Source organism: Amphiura filiformis, chromosome 15 (genome assembly GCF_039555335.1).
Source record: "Amphiura filiformis chromosome 15, Afil_fr2py, whole genome shotgun sequence".
NCBI classification, from domain to species: Eukaryota; Metazoa; Echinodermata; class Ophiuroidea; order Amphilepidida; family Amphiuridae; genus Amphiura; species Amphiura filiformis.
The window spans coordinates 20,176,768-20,196,645 of record NC_092642.1 but is presented as its reverse complement, the minus strand read 5'-3'; the positions used below and the strand labels follow the sequence as shown (position 1 = coordinate 20,196,645).

The 19,878-nt window shown below is 35.3% G+C and overlaps 1 protein-coding gene across 3 annotated transcripts in view; it reads right to left on the bottom strand.

Moving 5' to 3' along the window:
* Positions 1 to 790: 790 nt before the first annotated feature.
* The window catches only part of LOC140171369 (receptor expression-enhancing protein 5-like), a 59,783-nt gene continuing 40,695 nt past the window's right edge, over positions 791 to 19,878 (bottom strand). For 2 of the 3 annotated variants that reach the window (XM_072194608.1, XM_072194610.1), the window contains exons 4-6: positions 13,568 to 13,724; positions 10,180 to 10,200; positions 791 to 6,186 (exon numbers count right to left, since the gene is read on the bottom strand). In XM_072194608.1, the coding sequence (XP_072050709.1) occupies positions 6,086 to 6,186; positions 10,180 to 10,200; positions 13,568 to 13,724 (279 nt within the window). In that variant the 3' untranslated portion in view covers positions 791 to 6,085. The remainder of the gene's footprint in view (positions 6,187 to 10,179; positions 10,201 to 13,567; positions 13,725 to 19,878) is intronic. The other variant, XM_072194609.1, reaches the window with a different exon arrangement.

Below are 19,878 nucleotides of genomic sequence, written 5' to 3'. Positions count from 1 at the left end.
CCCTCTAATAATTTTTCTGTGAATTATCAGTCCAAGAGAACGCCAAATGTGGATCAGGAGTATTACATAATAATACCCTGCTATGACAATAGCTGCACTAGGTTAATCGTATAATCTCCTTATGTGGTTAGCATGGATGGGCCAGGAAATCCACAAGGTCAGCCAATGTATGTACATGTATTCGGTACATGTATCATATCTTTTACAATGGGTGATAAATTTCTGGTTTGTTTTATTTCAAAACGCAACATTCGATATTCTAAAGCTTGGTCCAAATCCAAGAGAAGAACCAACTCTAGTAATTTATGTGGTTTCAAATTATATCAGGCGTTGCCTTTTTGATAGAAATGGTGTTTGTTGATGTGCACAGTTTCCCATTAGATCATAACATGCTGTTGTACATCCAAGGTCAAAGGTCTTTTAATCCATATTTGGCGTTGTTCTGGGACTGATTATGGTAGAATTTCACCAGATTCTTGCTTGATGCAGCACTTACGGGTGGAATTTTGTTGCATTTACCACAAAAATTGTCCACTATTTCGTGGGCGCCACCATGGTAGTAGTATTAGTATAGTCGTAAATCCCTCCTTTCTACAGGAGCACCATAGGTAAATTGAACCAGCCAGATTTTAAAGGGTTTTTTTTACTACCAATTCACTTCTAATAAACACCCCCTTTTGGAAAAATGCAATGCCCCCTCCCCAGCTTTATTAGACAATACGGTAATGATATTGTGGAAGCTTCTTACAGCAATTAAAACATCAGTCAATAATAAAACACAAAGACAACATTTCATAAGTTTCACTTTTTCCCACTAAGTGCTATTTTTATTCTGCTCTTTCGGAGCAACTAAAAAAAAAAAGAATGAAAAAAATAGTAACTGGTGCCAGAAGAATAAAACTAATTGAAATGAGTTGAGTACAGGACTTGTGCCTGATTGGCAAGATGCATGACCATCAAATAATGGAGAGATCACAATTTTATGTAACTACAAATAAGAATGCGCAAGTACCTTTTAAAAATCACCAAAAGATATTGTCATTCCATTCGTGATGAAATCAAATCGGGATCTCTCAAACAATTGAAAAGAGCCAAAGTTGTGAACTGGTCATAGGTCTGATGACTTCACAAGATGTAATTCTGATATTATTGATTCTGAATGGGTCGTGTGCAGCACAAATTAATGCGCTTATTCTCAAAATCACACAATTCTTTCCTGAAGAACTGTACAGGTCACCTACATGTATGCAAGTTCAATTATTTGATGGTTGTGCATCAGAGCCTGTAGTTAGCGATAGAATCTTCACTGTAATCTACATGTTCTAGACCTATGTACCAAAATGTGACATAAGTCGCATAAAACGATAGTGGAATAAATATTGCTTTGAAAGTTATCTAAAAATTCAAAATGAAACGGATGTGCTTGAAGTTGGAAGCATAAAAGAATTTCTCAAATCAATAAACCAGGTGCAAATCTTAGAAGAGTTAATTGTTAAGGAACTAGTAATATATCTAACCTCGTAGGGCATCTCTTAATTGGTGAAGTTTTTACTTTTTTTGTATCACAAATTTAATATTTGACGGAAACCAGCCGGTTGATGATTATTTTAAATACAAAGTTTGAAAAATGTTCAGTAGTTTTGTGAAAGAAAAGCATTCTTGTAGTGCTTTCGAATAGTAATAAAAGTTTCGAAGATGCTATCGAAGATTATTATAAAACATCAAAACTGAGGGTACCAAAGTGAACAACTCCTATGAAACAATATCAAAGATTTTTTGTTGATTATTTTTTCTAAATTTAAACAATCAAAATGTAAAGAGATACAAAAAAATGTATAAGACGGAACATATGTGGAAAAGATAGTATTAAATATTGATTCGAAATCGTAGAAACAAGTATTGGTGCAGCTAAGTCAATCGTATTTAAATCACTGGTGCTTGAGATCATGATCACATACTTGCATTGTACATAATACCACATCTATATTCACATAGAGAGCATAACCATTTTACGTAATTCAATGGCTCAGCGGTACAAAGACCTAACTCCCATTAGCTTCTGCTGTGTATATTTATAATTGCATGTAATGTGACACACACAAGTTCACTTTTGCTTAATGCATGTACTGTACATCAAACCAATCCTACACCCAACAGCTATTAATTGGAGATACGTCTTTCTGCCGCTAAGCCATCAAATTTTAACCCTGTCCAACATGAATAAGCCAACTTCTGCAAACTTTTTACTTACTTGATCTCTGTATACAACAGAACTCCATTCATCAGAGCTTTATTTTATACTGAAAACACTTTGCCCCAGCCTCAAAAACAAATACCACCAAAAATACTACTGAGTATGAGGGTAAACAGACAATACACACTTGTACATATACACAAACATTATTAATATGCACAGGAACACTGCTCACTTACAAAGTTTTTTGTATTGTTTTGTACATTGTTATCTATCTGGGACATTTAGATTTTGAAGCGTCACCATTTAGCAATACTATGTGCAATAATATTCACACTTTACATTATACAAGACATTTTTTTTTGTTAATTTCTTAGGGCAATTTATTACCCTGAGACCAAAAAGGCACGCCTATTCACTAATGCCGATAATCACCCCTTATTATTTTTTAACTATTTTATGCAAATTTACAGGATACCTATCACTGATGCAAGTCACATATGGGTCAAAGTTCACCAAGTTCCTTTCCATGTTGCGCTGCTAAAATTGCCTGGAACAAATTTTGATATACTTTCCACTGACATATTTCTATGTAGTCTAGAAAAATGGAAACCAGCAAATGTTTGACCTTTTGGGCCTTGCATGTAATACATTCATTCATGTAAGGTGTTGATGTATAGAGGCCGTCAGCCTTTCGCCATCTTGTGGGTACAAACAATCTGCGTGTTCATGAATCGGACAATACGCGCAGGGCGCAGCTTGCCACACGTCGATGCGGTGATTTTGCTGTTCACGCATGGAGATCGAACGACCGTCGCAGCGTGTACCCACAAGATGGCGGCATATGACGTCACGCTGACGGCCTCTATAGTGAACAATCTTTACTTGCAATTTTTATCTTCCATAAGTCATGATTTTGTCGTCTTAACAATTTCAATTATAATTTCAATTATTCGCAGTCAAATGCAAAATACATGATGACATTTGTTTAGTTATTTTAAGATATTTGATCATTTGGTGTATATATTATGTCATAACAGGGGGGTTGGATTTGTAATTTACTTATATGGAATGAACATGAAAAATACACTGTATAAACTGATACAGAAATAGGCCATCAATATGTTGCATATAACCATTCACCATGACGCTACGCACATTGAAAGCCCTATCCTCTATCAATATTTACTCTACAGAAAGATCAATTTCTTAAATGCATTTTTATATTACATTTGATTACACTTTCTCAAGGATTTTCCATGTTTCTCATGATATTTGTTTTTAATATAATGTTATTTATGATGAACACGTTTTGCTCCGCATTTTCATCAGCTGAAATGTTTTGTTCATATGCACTATTTGAATGAACAGGGCACATCTATCACTGCTATACTATTGTAAACTAGCTAACGGGAAACATACAGAATATGTACATGATTTCCATTTACAAAAAAATAATATGATAAGAATGAAACGATTATGGCATCTTACGACAGAGGAATCATTATGTTACATCATACTTAGCACTGTCCACTCAAGTGTTCCATAGCTTGTATCACATCCATACGGGCTATTCCAGTTGAAATCCATACACCCCCTATGGCAAACACGACTTTTATCTTCCACACAGGGAGTGTGAATTTCAAATGGGGTTACTTAAATGGGTGACTTCATTTGAAATCTATACCCCCCGTGTGAGAGATTAAGGTCATGTCTTCCAATAGGGGGTGTATGGATTTCAACTGGAATAGCCCAAAGCCTGCCTACCACCACTTCACACCTGTTCTTCCCTTTTCTGTTTTTCCCATCTTCATTCATTGCATCTGGTAAAAAATTCTTCACACCTTCGATATACGCCTCCTTTGGCAAGAAGACATTATCTTCCCTTTAATGTGCAACACTATAATTAATTCTGAGTAATACACCTATGACAAAAGGTAAAAGGGTGTAGTGTGTTTGGATGGTTATGCAGACACATATGTTCCTCTACTGTGAAATGCCCAGTCAATAAATGTTATAGCAAAGTACAATCACAGATCACATCCGGGACAATACACAAGTTTGTACATCCTGAAAACAACATCCGCTCTTAAAAGCCGACAAAAAATTACCTATTTTACACTTGGAATTGCTCATTACGAAAGTAAAGAATAAATAAAATTGTTTAATGGCAAAAAGTTGAACATGACATTGGTCCTGTGACTAGCTACATGTGATTGTGTGACACTGTCAGAATATTCTCAATCTCTGGGTGCACAGTTACCTACATGTACCTCACATACATGCACACTGATGAACTTTCAACTCTATGGATATAACACCATCCTTAAGATTCAAAATCCATGCAACTGATTCATGTGAGCCACTGAACTGTGCACTTGAAGATGAGGTGATAGTGGCAGTGCATTGGAAATGTGCAAATATCATACACACACGCACACTACTGGCCACTACAAACATCCACCAAGCAATTCACAACATTGCGATGCTGAAAAAGTTTAGAAACATTTAACCGAATTGAATATTTTTCCTCGTTTTTGTACAGTCAATGTACATTCCATACATACAGAAGCAAACACCAAAGTGCTGTCTTTTCTCTGTGGTGAAATTTACTGTGTTCTGATTGGATATTGCAACAAATCCACATTTAATAATAAAATGTCTGCTAAGTCTCTTACACAGACTGCTTTACCTTATCATATTTGAACTTTAAAACCAAAAGCTCAAATCATCTAAAGTAGCCCAAGAGTAACGAGTGGCCTGCACTTAGCAACGCAATTGGTCTGAGCAAATGAGTAGGCAGTGGCAACCACCTGACCCATCACATGACAAGATCCAAATTTGATGTAGTCTACAATATTTACTATTAATTCTGTTCACAGTTTTGCAGTCTGTGCAAGAGTCCATGTGGCATATCACTAACAATCTACATAAATATGATTTTTCTCAGACAAATTCTACAGCTACATGTTCGACCATTGCCACAATTTACAAAGTTTCAAAAAACAATTCTTATAATTTATATACCCATCACCTCTTTGTCTTGTAAAGTTGCAACAATTACCGATGACGCTGTTCTTTTTTTTTATCACTGAAAACCACAAATTTATGCATACAGGAAAGAGATTCTTACTTTACAATGTCCATAATGCACACTGAATAATCATAAACTTGCCAAAAAAATGGGGAAACACTAGTTACAAATACAGTGATATGCTGTTGGAAATCACCAGCCATTAAATGGCAATGTTTATTTTTTTAATTTCCCATCGTGATTGATTTTTTTCTTCTACTACGTTCATTTCTCCCATAATGCTTCGCAAGAGCGACTCATAGAAGTAGATCTAGAGAATGCAGATTTATTTTTCATTAGTTTCAGGGAAGAGTACATACTTTTTTAATTTGTATTTAGATTTTATGATTTTTCTTAATTTTCAGGGCTTAATAATAAGCTCTAATGCTGAGTACATTTGCAAGTGCGTGCATGCTCACTGGATATGTAAAAGATATGTATTTTACTGAAAAGACTGTCCACTTTTTATGTTTGCATTGAAATAGGATTGCACCATAACATATTATCTAGATCTTCCTCTATGATTCTGCTAACATTCCATGCTAGAGTTGCATTGTGGGAAGGCTTCCCTCCCAGTTATGATTCCTGCATACTGCCAAATAGCATATAACTATAAACCATGTGTGTCGTATTTTCCTGTCTACAGAGGACAACTTTACTGATTTTTTTTAAAACAGTGTACAGCCATCTTTGCCTTAGTCACTACTCGCACTGAGCAAATTCATGAGAAGCACTTAACGTGTTATACAGGAACGGTTTATATTACTATGTTATTTGACAGTATGCAATAATCTAAATGAGATATTCTTTGCCGTTGTTTAATCCACATGTGAGCTGCTGTCTGCACTGCTAGACTGCATGGATTTCTTCACCTGTTCTGCGGCAAATTCACTTGCTTGTTGCTCGGCCAAGTCTTTAGCTGTAAGGAAGAGAAACACAAAAAGGAAAAATTATTATTAAAAATATTTGTGAAAAAGGTTACTCTTGTTCAAGTAATACTGAATTAACCATTTCAGAAATTCCATAAGTCTTTGCAAAATCAACACACAGAGACTACGCTAGTACATCATTGTCGAAGCGCAAAACAGAACATTGCAGTGCAGATAAACTGGTGCAGTAACGATTTGCGCATCGACAAAGACATACTTTGTATTGGATCTGGTGAATTTAGTGAATTGACAAGGTAAAATGCCATCATGGAACACTATAAATGACAGTGAGTTTTGCTCATTTTGTTAACATGCATTGATATGTTTAAATAGTTGAAAGCTATATCATATGCATTTTGTTAATTTCTATTATTTAAAATGTTAGTGTATAAAACTGTATAACTATTTTGCTTCATATATCCCGCCCCCCCCCCCCCCTGTAATCTCTTTTGTTTAACTTGTCTTAATGTTCTTTTCCTCCTCTCTTCATTCCATCTCTGATCTTTTCTCTTCCCTCCAACCTCTCTCCACCTGGCTATAAAATAATGAACCTCTACTTTCATTCCTGATCACCACAACTGTGTACCACAACTGTGTACAAACTATAAAGTTCCTTTCAATAAAACGCTTACAAACATACACACAAACAAAACAAAACAATAAATTAGGAAAGTAGCAACAACAAAAAGATCAGGAAAGAAACCATTCACAGAAATGTAACATTGAAAAGTGCTGGTCATGGCTTTAATGCTCTTTTATATATAAATTTGTTCTTATTTGTCAAATTGTTTTCTTTCCCAAATTACTAGTTATAAAATGCATGCGTATACCCAATCGTTACAAAAGTTGGTTACATGGTTTAAGTTCAAAATGTTTTGGGATTAAGTTAGGGATGTTGTTAAGGGGGTACTACACCCCTGTGGTAAATTTGTAACTATTTTTGCATTTTTCTCAAAAAATAATAACACACTGGTAACAAAAGTTATGTATATTATTGGGGCAAGGAATCCAATTACTACACTGGAATTTCAGTGACTCAAGACAAGCGGTTAGTTATTTATGATAAGAAAAAGTGGTACATCCTAGCGGTACCTTATTTCTTATCATAAATAACGAACCACTTGTCTTGGTTCACTGAAATTCCAGTGTAGTAATTGATTCTTGCCCTATGATATACATAACTTTTGTTACCAGTGTGTTATTAGTTTTTGAGAAAAATGCAAAAATGGACACACATTTATCAAGGGGTGTAGTACCCCCTTAACACGCTAAATCAGAAAGTTTCTGCCTAATTATTTTGTGTCTATTAACTATTCCACCAAATACATACTGTGCCAATTTGATCATAATATCTCCATGTCTATTCTATTTCATAAAAGGTTGCAAAAATTAATTATTCTGTGAACTTGTGTAAAATGCTATTCCCATATGGGAATTTCTATTGAATGAATACAGTTGCACAACAGCGTGGCGACTGTCCGCGTAAAACGCTCACGTTTGCATGACACAGAAGTAAATCCGACCATTCCAACTCACTTGTGATTGGCTAGTATTTTAATTATTGTATCCAAGGTCATGCGTTCACGTTGTAGTTCGAAATACGCAATCTTCGATCGCGGTTGGGTCAAATACAGCTGTTGAAATTAGTGTTCATTCAATTGGAATTCCCAGTATAGTGTTGACAGCAGACGTACAATGTACGTAGGTTAACCAATGGTTTCCAAATTCGACACCCTCACTCACTCAAGCAATTATAACAGTACATTGTAATTTTATGCAACTATCATTTTGATGTCAGATATTGGTTTTATCGGACTGCTTTCACATTAATTTTTAGCCATTTATTTGCTTCATCTATGCTTGTTCCAGAAATTCAAAAATCGGATGAATTTTAGGTGTGTTCTAGTTTGCCTAATCACTGATAAATCCTATAAGGGCTGGATTAGGTAATGGGTTATGGTTACGAGTCTAAGTTACAAGGGTATTCTGGAGCTATTTCGCTTTGTCCAATTTATGGAAGCCATCTGAAATGGGTGTGTTATTCAAAGTGAAGAAAGTAGCTCTGTAATGGAAGAAGAAGTCCCATAAGTTTATATTAAAAGAATGAAGTTTTGGTGTTCAAAAGTTATTTTCTGTGTGCAAGTTGCAAATTATGTATTAATCATTCGTAACTAATTTGGTTCCCGGGATTTGGTTCTTGATCTTGACACAAGAGCAGAGTACTGTAGAGAAGTAACAAGTTTTCCCATACTCCCAGAGTGTGCAAATTGTTAAGTCTGAGAATACCAATCACAAACAGTGTTTCAAGGTGACAGAAAAACAATGAAATTCTGTTTTTATTGGGGCACATGAAAAAAGGGGCCTTGGTGTGGAAATTATCTAAGATAAAATTTAGTTTTAAAGTACACCACCATGGACTAAACACAATGAGTATCATCACATTTCCCTGATGTCTTTAGAAGATAGAACTTGTAATTCTTTTTTCCACACCAAGATATTTTGAGATAGATCTAAAAATGTAGAATTTTTCCTTTGAAATGCAGAACTTGATTCCCATTGTATTTGTTGCTTTTGAAATTAAAATGGAAATAAAAGAAATAGAAAACAATGTGTTGATCACAAAAACACATGCAAGTCTGACATAGTGGATATTTAAATAAAATAATATGCAAACTAGTTTTATGATTGTTGGTTTGACCTGGTTTTTTTATGATATCAACATGAATATGTAACTGTTAGTTGAGAGTGGGGACTGTGCATGTATGAGGATGATTGTAAGCAGTCATAAATTATTTGATATTGTTGTAAACTGAAGTAATAATTTGCCATGCTAGATTGCTAGTGATCCATAACATTCATCAGTCAGCTTTTTCAAGTCAAATTATATTACAACTATTGAGATTATGTGGATACAAGACGAAATGTAATTTGGAGGTATCATGCTTTAACTGTAGGTCTGCATACAAGTGAAGTGTTAAATGTATTGTTAAATAATGTAACTCAGGCTTGTGCCTTAACTGTAGGGGTTCCTACAGGTGTAATGTTAATGTATTGTTAAATATTAACCTATATATAAGATGACATTAGCAGGCTCAAAACCCTTCTTTTGATGAGGGCAGTTTACCGATTTAACAAAAAGTAGCCTGTGTGTAAACTGTTTTTCAAGCGGCTACTCAAACTGAATTATCGGTTAGAGCCACCTTAACATAAAAAATAAACATACATTGTATGAATTATGTTCTTAGTATAAACATTCTTGTAAATGCGATGCAAAGTTAGTATCAAATCAAAAGTAGTGAAAAGTGAAACGATCTTTTAATGTATGAAAAACTTGGTCAACCAAGAAATTAAGAAATACTTTGTAGGAAATCAATATATTAATTATTCAACGAATAATCAACTTATAACAACTTAGCTATAATTGAAATTTTGCAACATACTCGATCAAGACGGTGCTTCTGTACTTCTGTACATTTTTAGAGTTGTGAGCATAAACTGACCTTCCACCAAATTGTCAACCGGAAATTATGCAGAAAATACACCAAACAGAAGAAGCCAAAATACCCTCATTCCCTATTGCAAATTTCATTAACCTCAATTTAACACTCATAGCTCAAAATTTGACCTCAAGTTATAGAGTATGAGATTTTGTACCCAATATATCAAAGGTCATTCTTTGAATGTACAAATGATCTTGGGGTCATAGAACTGTGCAATGACAGATGAGAATATTGGAAATCCTAGTGAAAACAGTAAAATTGTGACACCAGAACATATCCAAAGTGACCACAACCTATAACTGAATTTGAATCACAATCTAAAGAAATAATGTGACCTTTCATTATAATAGAACGCAGTTGGTTGCTATGAGGAACGTAACGAGAAACGTAACGCAAGAATGATTCCCAAAAACTGAAAAGGTGAAAAGGGCATGCATTGCATGCAAGATAATAAAGCACTATCTCTTTGGTTAATTCTCATACCTTGGCCAAAACCTTGCATCACTGTATCATGGAAAAATAATGACAACAAATAAGCCATACCACCATGCCAGAAAATAAATCGATAAAAATGATGCACAGACAAAAAACAGGAGAGAATATTAGAACAAGATGAATCTACAAGCATAGTTTACTAGCAATTAAGAAGGACCGTCGATAAATCGATAGTAATCAATAAATCGACTATCCAATAATATCGGTATCGCCGATATTACTTCCTGAAGAAAATTGATATATCCAAATTCCTGATAATGAAAATAAGTAAATATTAAAATATTGGGCAAAGGACTGAAATTGAGAAATTGAGCAATTGTCCTAGGTTATGCGATGATATCGTACTACTGGGGTTCCAAGGAGAAATGCTTTGAATGCAACAAATGAAAAAAACTGAGTGATGAACTAATAGCAGATGGTTATTATGTATGGATGAAGATACAAGTAAAATTAGGAGGAAAATCGATATATCAATTTCTATCGATATTGAGGACAATATATTGATTTTTTTAAATTCTGACATCGACGGTCCTTACTAGCAATCAGGCCTGGTTGTTAATTATCCCGGGTTAATTATACAAAGGGGTAATTGTATTCTGTAATCTTGTAACTTGTGAAATTTCAAATTTGGGAGCCACTAAAAATTTGAGATAAAATCCAATCATGTGGCAATTCAATGCAACAATTAAAAAATCAGTCATTCAATTAGTTAGCTTGGATGATGCTGAACTACAAAAATTGAATTTCCATTGTTTTGATTCCTCCATTCACTCATAATTTGCCAGTAAACAATTTCTGTCACAATTTTGGTACTTGAAAATCTTTCAATCATCACCTGTGAAAATGTTTTGATCAAATCAAAAATTATATTATTTATGTCAAGGGTCAAGTCAAAAATAGGAATTTAGGCTTTCTGTAAAACTTCTTGGAAACAGGATTACAGAATACATAAAGTATCACCCCATTTAAACCATACAAGCATGAAACCAAGCTTTCACTCTCATCTCAACCAAAAACCATTATATTCCAGGCAAAATATGCATATATTTTTTGTCAAATTCAAATTATTCATGCCATTAAAAATTTACCGAATGCAGTTGCTGGAATTATAAAACAAGACCAGAAATGTAAAATTGAGGTTATTTTAAAAAGGAAATTTTATTCTGTTAGTTACTTTATGCACCCTATTGTAATTTGCAGGAAGTTGATATCAATGACGTACGTACTGGACAATATTTCCTAATGAATTTTACAGTAAAAATTGTGCATGAAAATTTGCAGTTTTAATGCTAAAATGGGCAGAAATTAGGTAATTTTTGGCTTAAAACAGGGAAGAGGAAAGGTTAACATCACAAAAAGTTAAATTTGGGAGTCAAGAAATTTTCATTATAGGGTACTTAAGGGATGGGGTATGAGCGTTTGGACAGTATTTATTGTGGGACATTAGAGCACATCAGACATATCGAATTGCATTCTGAATACGAAGAATGTCCTTCTGATATCAAATAATTTTGATTTTTGAAATTCGCAATGTAATACACATTTTATGGCAAATCATTAAAAATTGATATGTTTGATATTTAACAGTACTTGAAGTAAACTTTATAAATCTGATGATTTATACTTAAAGTGTATGTAGGTGGGATGAAAATGACGATCAATTGAAAATTTTGACCTTTCATTATTGAAGATATGGATTTTTTCCCCAAAACACCAAAAAAAAAAGGGTCTTTTTGGGAAAAAAATCCATATTTTCAATATAAAAGGTCACAATTTTCAATTGATCGTCGGCTTTTCCTCCCAGCTACATACACTTTAAGAATATATCATTAGATTTATAAAATTTATTTCAAGACTGTTATATATCAAAAAATTGAAAAATATCAAATTTTAATAATTTGTCATAAAATTTGTATTATTATATCGTGAATTTCAAAAAATGAAAATTATTTGATATCAGAAAGACATGCCTCGTATTCAGAATGCAATTCGATACGTCTGAGGTGCTCTCATGTCCCACAAAAAATACTGTCGAAACGCCATAAACGCTCATTCTAGATCCCTTAAAAAGTTCTAGTACTATGCAAATCAAGTCTCTATTTTGTTAGTTGCAGAGGTACAAAATTTTGTGACTATACATGCAGACATGTCTTTGTCAAGTTCTTGCAATTTGAGGGAAAAAATATTAAAATCAGCGTAACAGAAATTACAGAATGTATTGAACTATTTTGAGGGGTTTACATACATGTACATGTAAGCATTTGATATACTACAAAGCTGCATCTACCTGTTTACTGAAAACATTACAATAGCAAGACACACACAATGATAACATACACATGTACGCATATAAAATAGCCCCAATGACACTCTTCATGCGATTGGTTTTTGACCAATGAGGTATCACTTTTCACAACATCACAAAAAGCGCTCCACCTCACTGGTTAAAAGACTGAGAGTACAGTAACTTTTGGGGCTGAAGTGACACCAATGCATCATCAAGATCATCAAAATATAATTGTCCATGTTTCACACAACTCAGGCCAGCTACATTACTGAAGTAGGGTTGTCATGCCATGGTTAAGTACAGAGTGAGAATTGTTTAAAAATTCCAGGAGTGGATAACATTTGTGATGCTTCAAAACTCCCTTTTTTCTGTGTAAAAGAAGTCTTCCACATAATTTCTTATGCAAGATCTATGACATGTTTTGCCTTGGATTTTTTTATAGACTCGATGCGCATCGCAAATGTTAATGAGATTAACCCCACCCAAGGCCTGTTACCATGGTTACAAATCATACTCCTGAAGATGTTTCTGTTCATGAATTTTATGCATGAAGTAAATAGTACCAAATCTGAAAATGTATCATGGTGTGTAATTGTACTTACTGTACATATCTCAATCCCCAGTTATGTGGAACTTGAAATATATTAGGCCTATAGTTCAAGATGGAGCATTGACATCACTATAATTGAAGACCAGATTAAAAAGACTAGTTTGCGTCTGACATCAGGGCAAAGGCGTGATGTGATTGGTTACTGACCTGCAAGGCATTAGCCAGAGGGGTGTCCAGGTGTCAATTCTGATTTTTATAATGGAGTGAATAGGAAGTGGACACCCTGATTTTGTAGAATAAGGTATTTTTGATCATTTTGGACACCCTAAAGATGCCCCTCTGGCTAATGCCTGGCTGACCTGCGCAGTATGGCATTTTTGATCTGGTTGACAGGACGTCATACGCAAATAAGTGTTTTTAATTCAGTCTTCAATTACAGCACATCCACATATATGGAGCAATAACAGGGAGGCTAATGGAGCAAATGATTCTACATGATAACACAGAAGTACTTGCATAGCCCTGTAATTATATCTCACCTTCATTCAGGGTGGAGGCAGCAATACCACCAACTTGGTCAAGACTTTCATCAATTTTCTTCTGGTGCTTGAGAACGAATGGTCGGATGAAGCGAGAGTAGAGGAATGAAGATCCGTTGGATGCAATGGGGGCCATACACCAACCAAGGAACAGCATCTGTAGTGCAAAAAGAAAATGTACAGAAAAAACTACTTATAAATCACTGAGATAACATTAGGCTACTCCAGTTACATGGAAGACATTACCTTAATCTTTCACAAATGGAGTATGCATTTCTAATGTAGGTTACCTGAATGGGTGATCCCATTTGAAATTTACCCCCCTGTGTGGGAGATTAAGGTTGTGTCTTCCATCTAGTGGATATGTGGATTTCAACTGTAATATAAGCACATTCATCCTAGAGAGCCAGAGGACCGTGTTAAAAATTAGTTTACTAATACTGGTTACAGGGCCACAATTTCCGTAGGTCTCATTGATCTCAAGTGGGTGGATAGGTCTCAAGTGGATGGATATTATTACCTATTTTATTCACATTGTACATAAAAAGAGATGCACAAGATTGCATTGGACAAGTTAAGTACATGTAGCACATGCCCTGGATATTCTCAACTCCTAATCTGTTTAGACATCTCTAGGGTTGAGAGCCAGAAAGCCTCAACTCACAATCACCTGCTCCCACAAAATGAGCATTATAAAAAGGCACTAGATAGAAGATACAGTTCATTAATCATGACAAAATTCAATAGAAAACAAAAGACATCGTGAAGGAAATATTGTTTTTGAAGACCAATGCAAGGAGGCAACTTTATGCTCATTTTGTGGTAGCTGGTCATAGTGAGTTACAGCTTTCTGGTTCTGAACCCTCGATCTCTATCTTTCTTCATCTCTCAAGTATAGTCAACTGATGCTATAAACTGATGAGTGCTGCCAAATTTAAATTAATGACAACCACACACCAGACAGACAATCTGATTAGGGCTAAAAATTTGGCGAGAATCCGAGAAATGATTCTGGCAAAGATTCTGCTGAGAAGATGTGAAAGAATCTAAGTAAATTCTAGAATCTTTAAAAAAATGTGTGTGATACACTATGTAAATGGGAAGGAATCAAAAGATTATAGTAAATTCTTTATCTATATGGATTCTTGCAGCATGTAATAGCCCTGCTGATGATGCCTAGCAACAAGAATACTAGAAAGGCCACCTAAAGTCTGTTGTCTTTACTTAGTGATGATGATAATAATGGCTTGTTCTACTCAATGGCCATATTTTCACTAATGGTGACGAGCTCATTATTATGTCAGGCGGATTTATCCGCCTGATATACTGTGAAGCTCCTAAATCTTCTTCTTTCTTTCTTTAAGTTAGGCGGGCAGCCTAACTTATTTCTTTCTTAAGTTAGGCGTGCAGCCTAACTTATTTTTTTCTTGCCATTTCTTTCTTTCCTCTTCTTCTTCTTTCTCACAATTTGCTACTACTCCCACATCCTTGATCGGATTTCGACCAAACTCAGTCACAAGCAGTATTGGGTAGCTGGCTACAAAAGTTATGGATTTGTTTAACGTCCGAGGTCATCCAGGGTCACAGGGTCAAATAAGGTCATTTTAACCGAAAATGCTCGATTGAGCTGAAATTTAAATGCAATGATCCTTATGACATTCTAACCATGTTTAAAACATGTTTAAATTTATTTAAGGTCATTAAGGGGCCATAAAGGGGTCAAAGGTCAAGTTTTTCAAAATGCTCCAATTGAGCTGAAATTTAAATGCAATGATCCTTATGACATTCTAAACATTTAAAAAAAATGTAAGATTCATTTAATGTCATTAAGGGGTCATAAAGGGGTCAAAGGTCAAGTTTTTAAAATGCTCCAATTGAGCTGAAATTTATATGCAATGATCCTTATGACATTCTAAACATTTTAAAAACATTTTAAGATTTATTTAAGGTCATTAAGGGGCCATGAAGGGGTCAAAGGTCAAGTTTTCCAAAATGCCCTGATTGAGCTGAAATTTAAATGCAATTAGCCTTATGACATTCTAAACATGTTGAAAATATTTTAAAATTCATTTCAGGTCATTAAGGGGCAATAAAGGGGTCAAAGGTCAAGTTTTCAAAATGCTTCAATTGAGCTGAAATTTAAATGCAATGATCCTTATGACATTCTTAACATGTTTTAAATATTTTGAAATTCATTTAAGGTCATTAAGGGGTCAAAGGTCAAGTTTTCAAAATACCAGCTTTCCACGATCAAGGTATATTAAAATGGCAATTAATGAAACAGTCTTATTAAAATTAATACTATCCAGCACAGTAGGCCTATTGCTGCTTTATCAGATCGTCACAATCATCCGCCTAACTTACCTCGTGCCCTTGCAAAGGGCACAGTTGCTCTAGTTTGCGTTTCTTTCTTTCTTCTTTCTTCTCACAATTTGCTTCTTCTGCCACATCCTTGATCGGATTTCGACCAAACTCAGTCACAAGCAGTATTGGGTAGATGGCTACAAAAGTTATGGGGTTTTTCAACGTCGAAGGTCATCCAGGGGTCACAGGGGTCAAAAAAGGTCATTTAACTGAAATATGCTCCAATTGAGCTGAATTTTTATTACAATGATGCTTATGACTTTCTAAACATGTCAAAAATATTTTGATATCCATTTAAGGTCATTTAGGGGCCATAAAGGGGTCAAAGGTCAAGTTTTTCAAAATGCTCCAATTGAGCTGAAATTTAAATGCAATGATCCTTATGACATTCTAAACATTTAAAAAATATTTTAAAATCCAATTAAGGTCATTAAGGGGTCAATAAAGGGGTCAAAGGTCAAGTTTTTCAAAATGCTGCAATTGAACTGAAATTTATATGCAATGATCCTTATGATGTTCTGAACATTTTAAAAACATTTTAAGATTCATTTAAGGTTATTAGGGGGCATTAAAGGGGTCAAAGGTCAAATTTTCAAAATGCTTCAATTGAGCTGAAATTTAAATGCAATGATCCTTATCTTATCCAGCACAGTATTGCTGCTTCATCAGATCGTCACAATCATCAGCCTAACTTACCTCGTGCCCTTGCAAAGGGCACAGTTGCTCTAGTTCTTTCTTTCTTCTTTAGTAGAACCAAAAATTGCTACTAGTGCCAGACGCTTGGACCAATGTTGACCAAACTTGGCCACAAGAAGCACTGACCCAAGCTTAATATAACTTCTACACAGATAGGGGTCAAAGGTCATGTAAGGGTTATTAGGGGTCATTTTGTGAAAATCTTAAAAATGCTACTGCTCCTTTAAATGACATGCTATGACCACCAAACATGGTCTGCAAGAACCGCTGGCCCAAGCTTCAAATAAGTTGTACCACAGATTGGGGTCAAAGTTCATGTAAGGCTTAATAGGGTCATTTTGTGAAAATATTTGCGTGAAATGTAATGAAGCAGCTATCATTAGAGGCAGCACCCTTGTGCGGGGATACAGCTATTTGATAACAAGAGATAAGCATAGAGTTTCGTTGCATGCTTGGGCATGTCTACTGGTGTGGTTTTAAGTTTCCAGGAAAATTAACAGTAAATATTGTGCTGCTATTTTGATAATAAGAGGTAAGAGTTGTTAGGTTTGGAAATTATGCTATCCCATGATGCATTTATGAAAGTACACACTAAAGGTTTGCAAATGATGCTATCCCATGATGCATTTATGAAAATACACACTAAAGGTATGTGATAAATGCTATATAGTTGCTTGTGCGGTGGGGATGGTGGTCAAATTATATTCCTTCCCATGATGCATTTATGAAAATCAATACATACACACTAAGGCTATATGGTAAATGCTATATAGCAATAATGGTGAATACCAGTACTCGGGTTTGTGTGTGTGGGGGGGGGGGGGCGGGCAAATTTTGAAATTTGTCCGATTGGGCTAAAACTTATATATAATAATCATAAGGGGATCATGAAACATCAGCTATGGTCATCCAAGGTCAAATGTTACAGCTGCTCCGATGGGGCAGTAACTCTGGGGATATGATCCCTGACACTTGGGGAGTATGTAACCGCAAAGGTCATGTGAGGTCAAAGGTCAGGTCAAATTTAAAGTTGCTCCGATAGTGCTGTAACTTCGGAAAATGATCCCTGACAATTGGGGAGTATGAAACCACAAAGGTCATGCGAGGTCAAAGGTCAGGTCAAATTTTAAGTTGCTCCGATCGGGCTGTAACTTGGAAAAAATGATCCCTGACAATTGGGGAGTATAAAACCGCAAAGGTCGTGTGAGGTCAAAGGTCAGGTCAAATTTTAAGTTGCTTCAATTGGGCTGTAACTCGGGGTAAATGATCCCTGACACTTGAGGAGTATAAAACCGCAAATGTCAACTGAGGTCAAAGGTCAGGTCAAATTTAAAGTTGCCCGATTGGCCTGTAACTCAGGAAACCAATTTCTGACACTTCATGAGTATAAAACTAAAACGGTCATGCAAGGTCAAAGGTCAGGTCAAATTTAAAGTTGCTCCGATTGGGCTGTAACTTAGGGAAAATGATCCCCGACTTGGGGAGTATGAAACCATAAAGGTCATCTGAGGTCAAAGGTCAGGTCAAATTAAATATTGCTCCGATCAGGCTGTAACAACTTGCAGAAATGATCCCTGACACTTGGGGAGTATAAAGCCGTAAAGGTCATCCAAGGTTACAGGACAGGAAAGGTCAAATGAGGTCAAATGTTAAAATAGGCCCGATTGGGCTTAAATGTGATGCAAATTATCCTTGATTTGAGATAGCATGAGTAGTCAACTCACGTTTACCCGAGGTCAAAGGTCAAATGAGGTCAATCAGAAGTCATCGCCTGACATTCGTGGCTCGTGAGCCACAGTAGCTCTAGTTTTTATTGTATGTGTATGTGCATGAATAATAAATGCAGTAATCATATTAATATCATATGGAAGTACAGTTTTAAATTATCAGGACATATTCAATGTCTTCAATTGAATTGTTGACACAATGAATTCAAGTTGGGATGCTTGGCCTCACACGTCTGCATAAATACATGTACACAAATGTGTAAGTTTATTTATGGTGATTTCTTCTATCAGGGTTTACATTATCTGAAGATTTATTACATAATAGATGTCTACTAGCATTATCTCTGTCTAGTACATGGAATACTTCATTTTATACATCACTCTACCTATGAAGCTAAATCCTTGTCATCATTGGCAAAGCATGCCACAAAATATAGAGAGTATACATGTAGGCCATTTTTTGTCCTACATGTATAACCCCTGAGCACTACCTGCCGATCTAACATTGCCTCTGATTGGTCAATTACATGATATCTTCACTTTAATCACCAATCAGAATGGAGCTTTGAAAATAATTCACCAATTTTTGGGTGTGGTGTAATTATTCTAACAATGTTGCTGATTGGTCCAATTGATAATGAAAACTTCTTTTTGACCAATCGGCAGGTAGTTCTCATGGGGTTAAGGCGGTTTCAACATTGGGGATGATGATTTAGTTGTCTTCACAAGGTTTCTTGTCAATCAATTGGTAATCATTATATTTATAAATCCATCAATTATGCAAACTGTACAAATGTTATCTAATTTTCTCAGCCTAATTTAGAGTGGAAGTTAAATCACTAGGAAGCAATTACTATTCAAAATATATCACCTGTGTACAGCTGGTATCTTAAAAGAATCTTGGCAAACTTGGGATTTTCAAACTGACATCATCTATTAATTTACTGTAGTTCACTGTAGGTCACTGTGGCATAGCCATCAAGCAAACTGAGCTGGATATGCAGGGTGTCTACAAAACTAAGACCTAAGACCTAAGACCCAAAAACTAAGACCCTATCTACAAAACTAAGACCTACAAAACTAAGACCTACAAAACTAAGACCTACAAAACTAAGACCTACAAAACTAAGACCTACAAAACTAAGACCTACAAAACTAAGACCTACAAAACTAAGACCTACAAAACTAAGACCTACAAAATTAAGACCCTGTCTACATGTACAAGACCTACAAAACTAAGAAGCGTGACCATAATGATTGAATGTGAATCTTTTATGACAGTTCTCGTCATTACTCAATTATTGCCAATTACTTCACTCAATAATTAATTATTATTACTACTCAATTATAACACCATTGAGCCCAAATAGTACCAGCTTACTAGAACAGTTGGCTTTTGCATTAAATGGTGTAATTGTAGAACATACTTCACCCCCAATTTCACCACAATGACCTCATCCCAATGGCATTGTTCAGTAACCTCAATAAAACAATCACAGTGCAAAATTTGACCTCAAGTTGGAG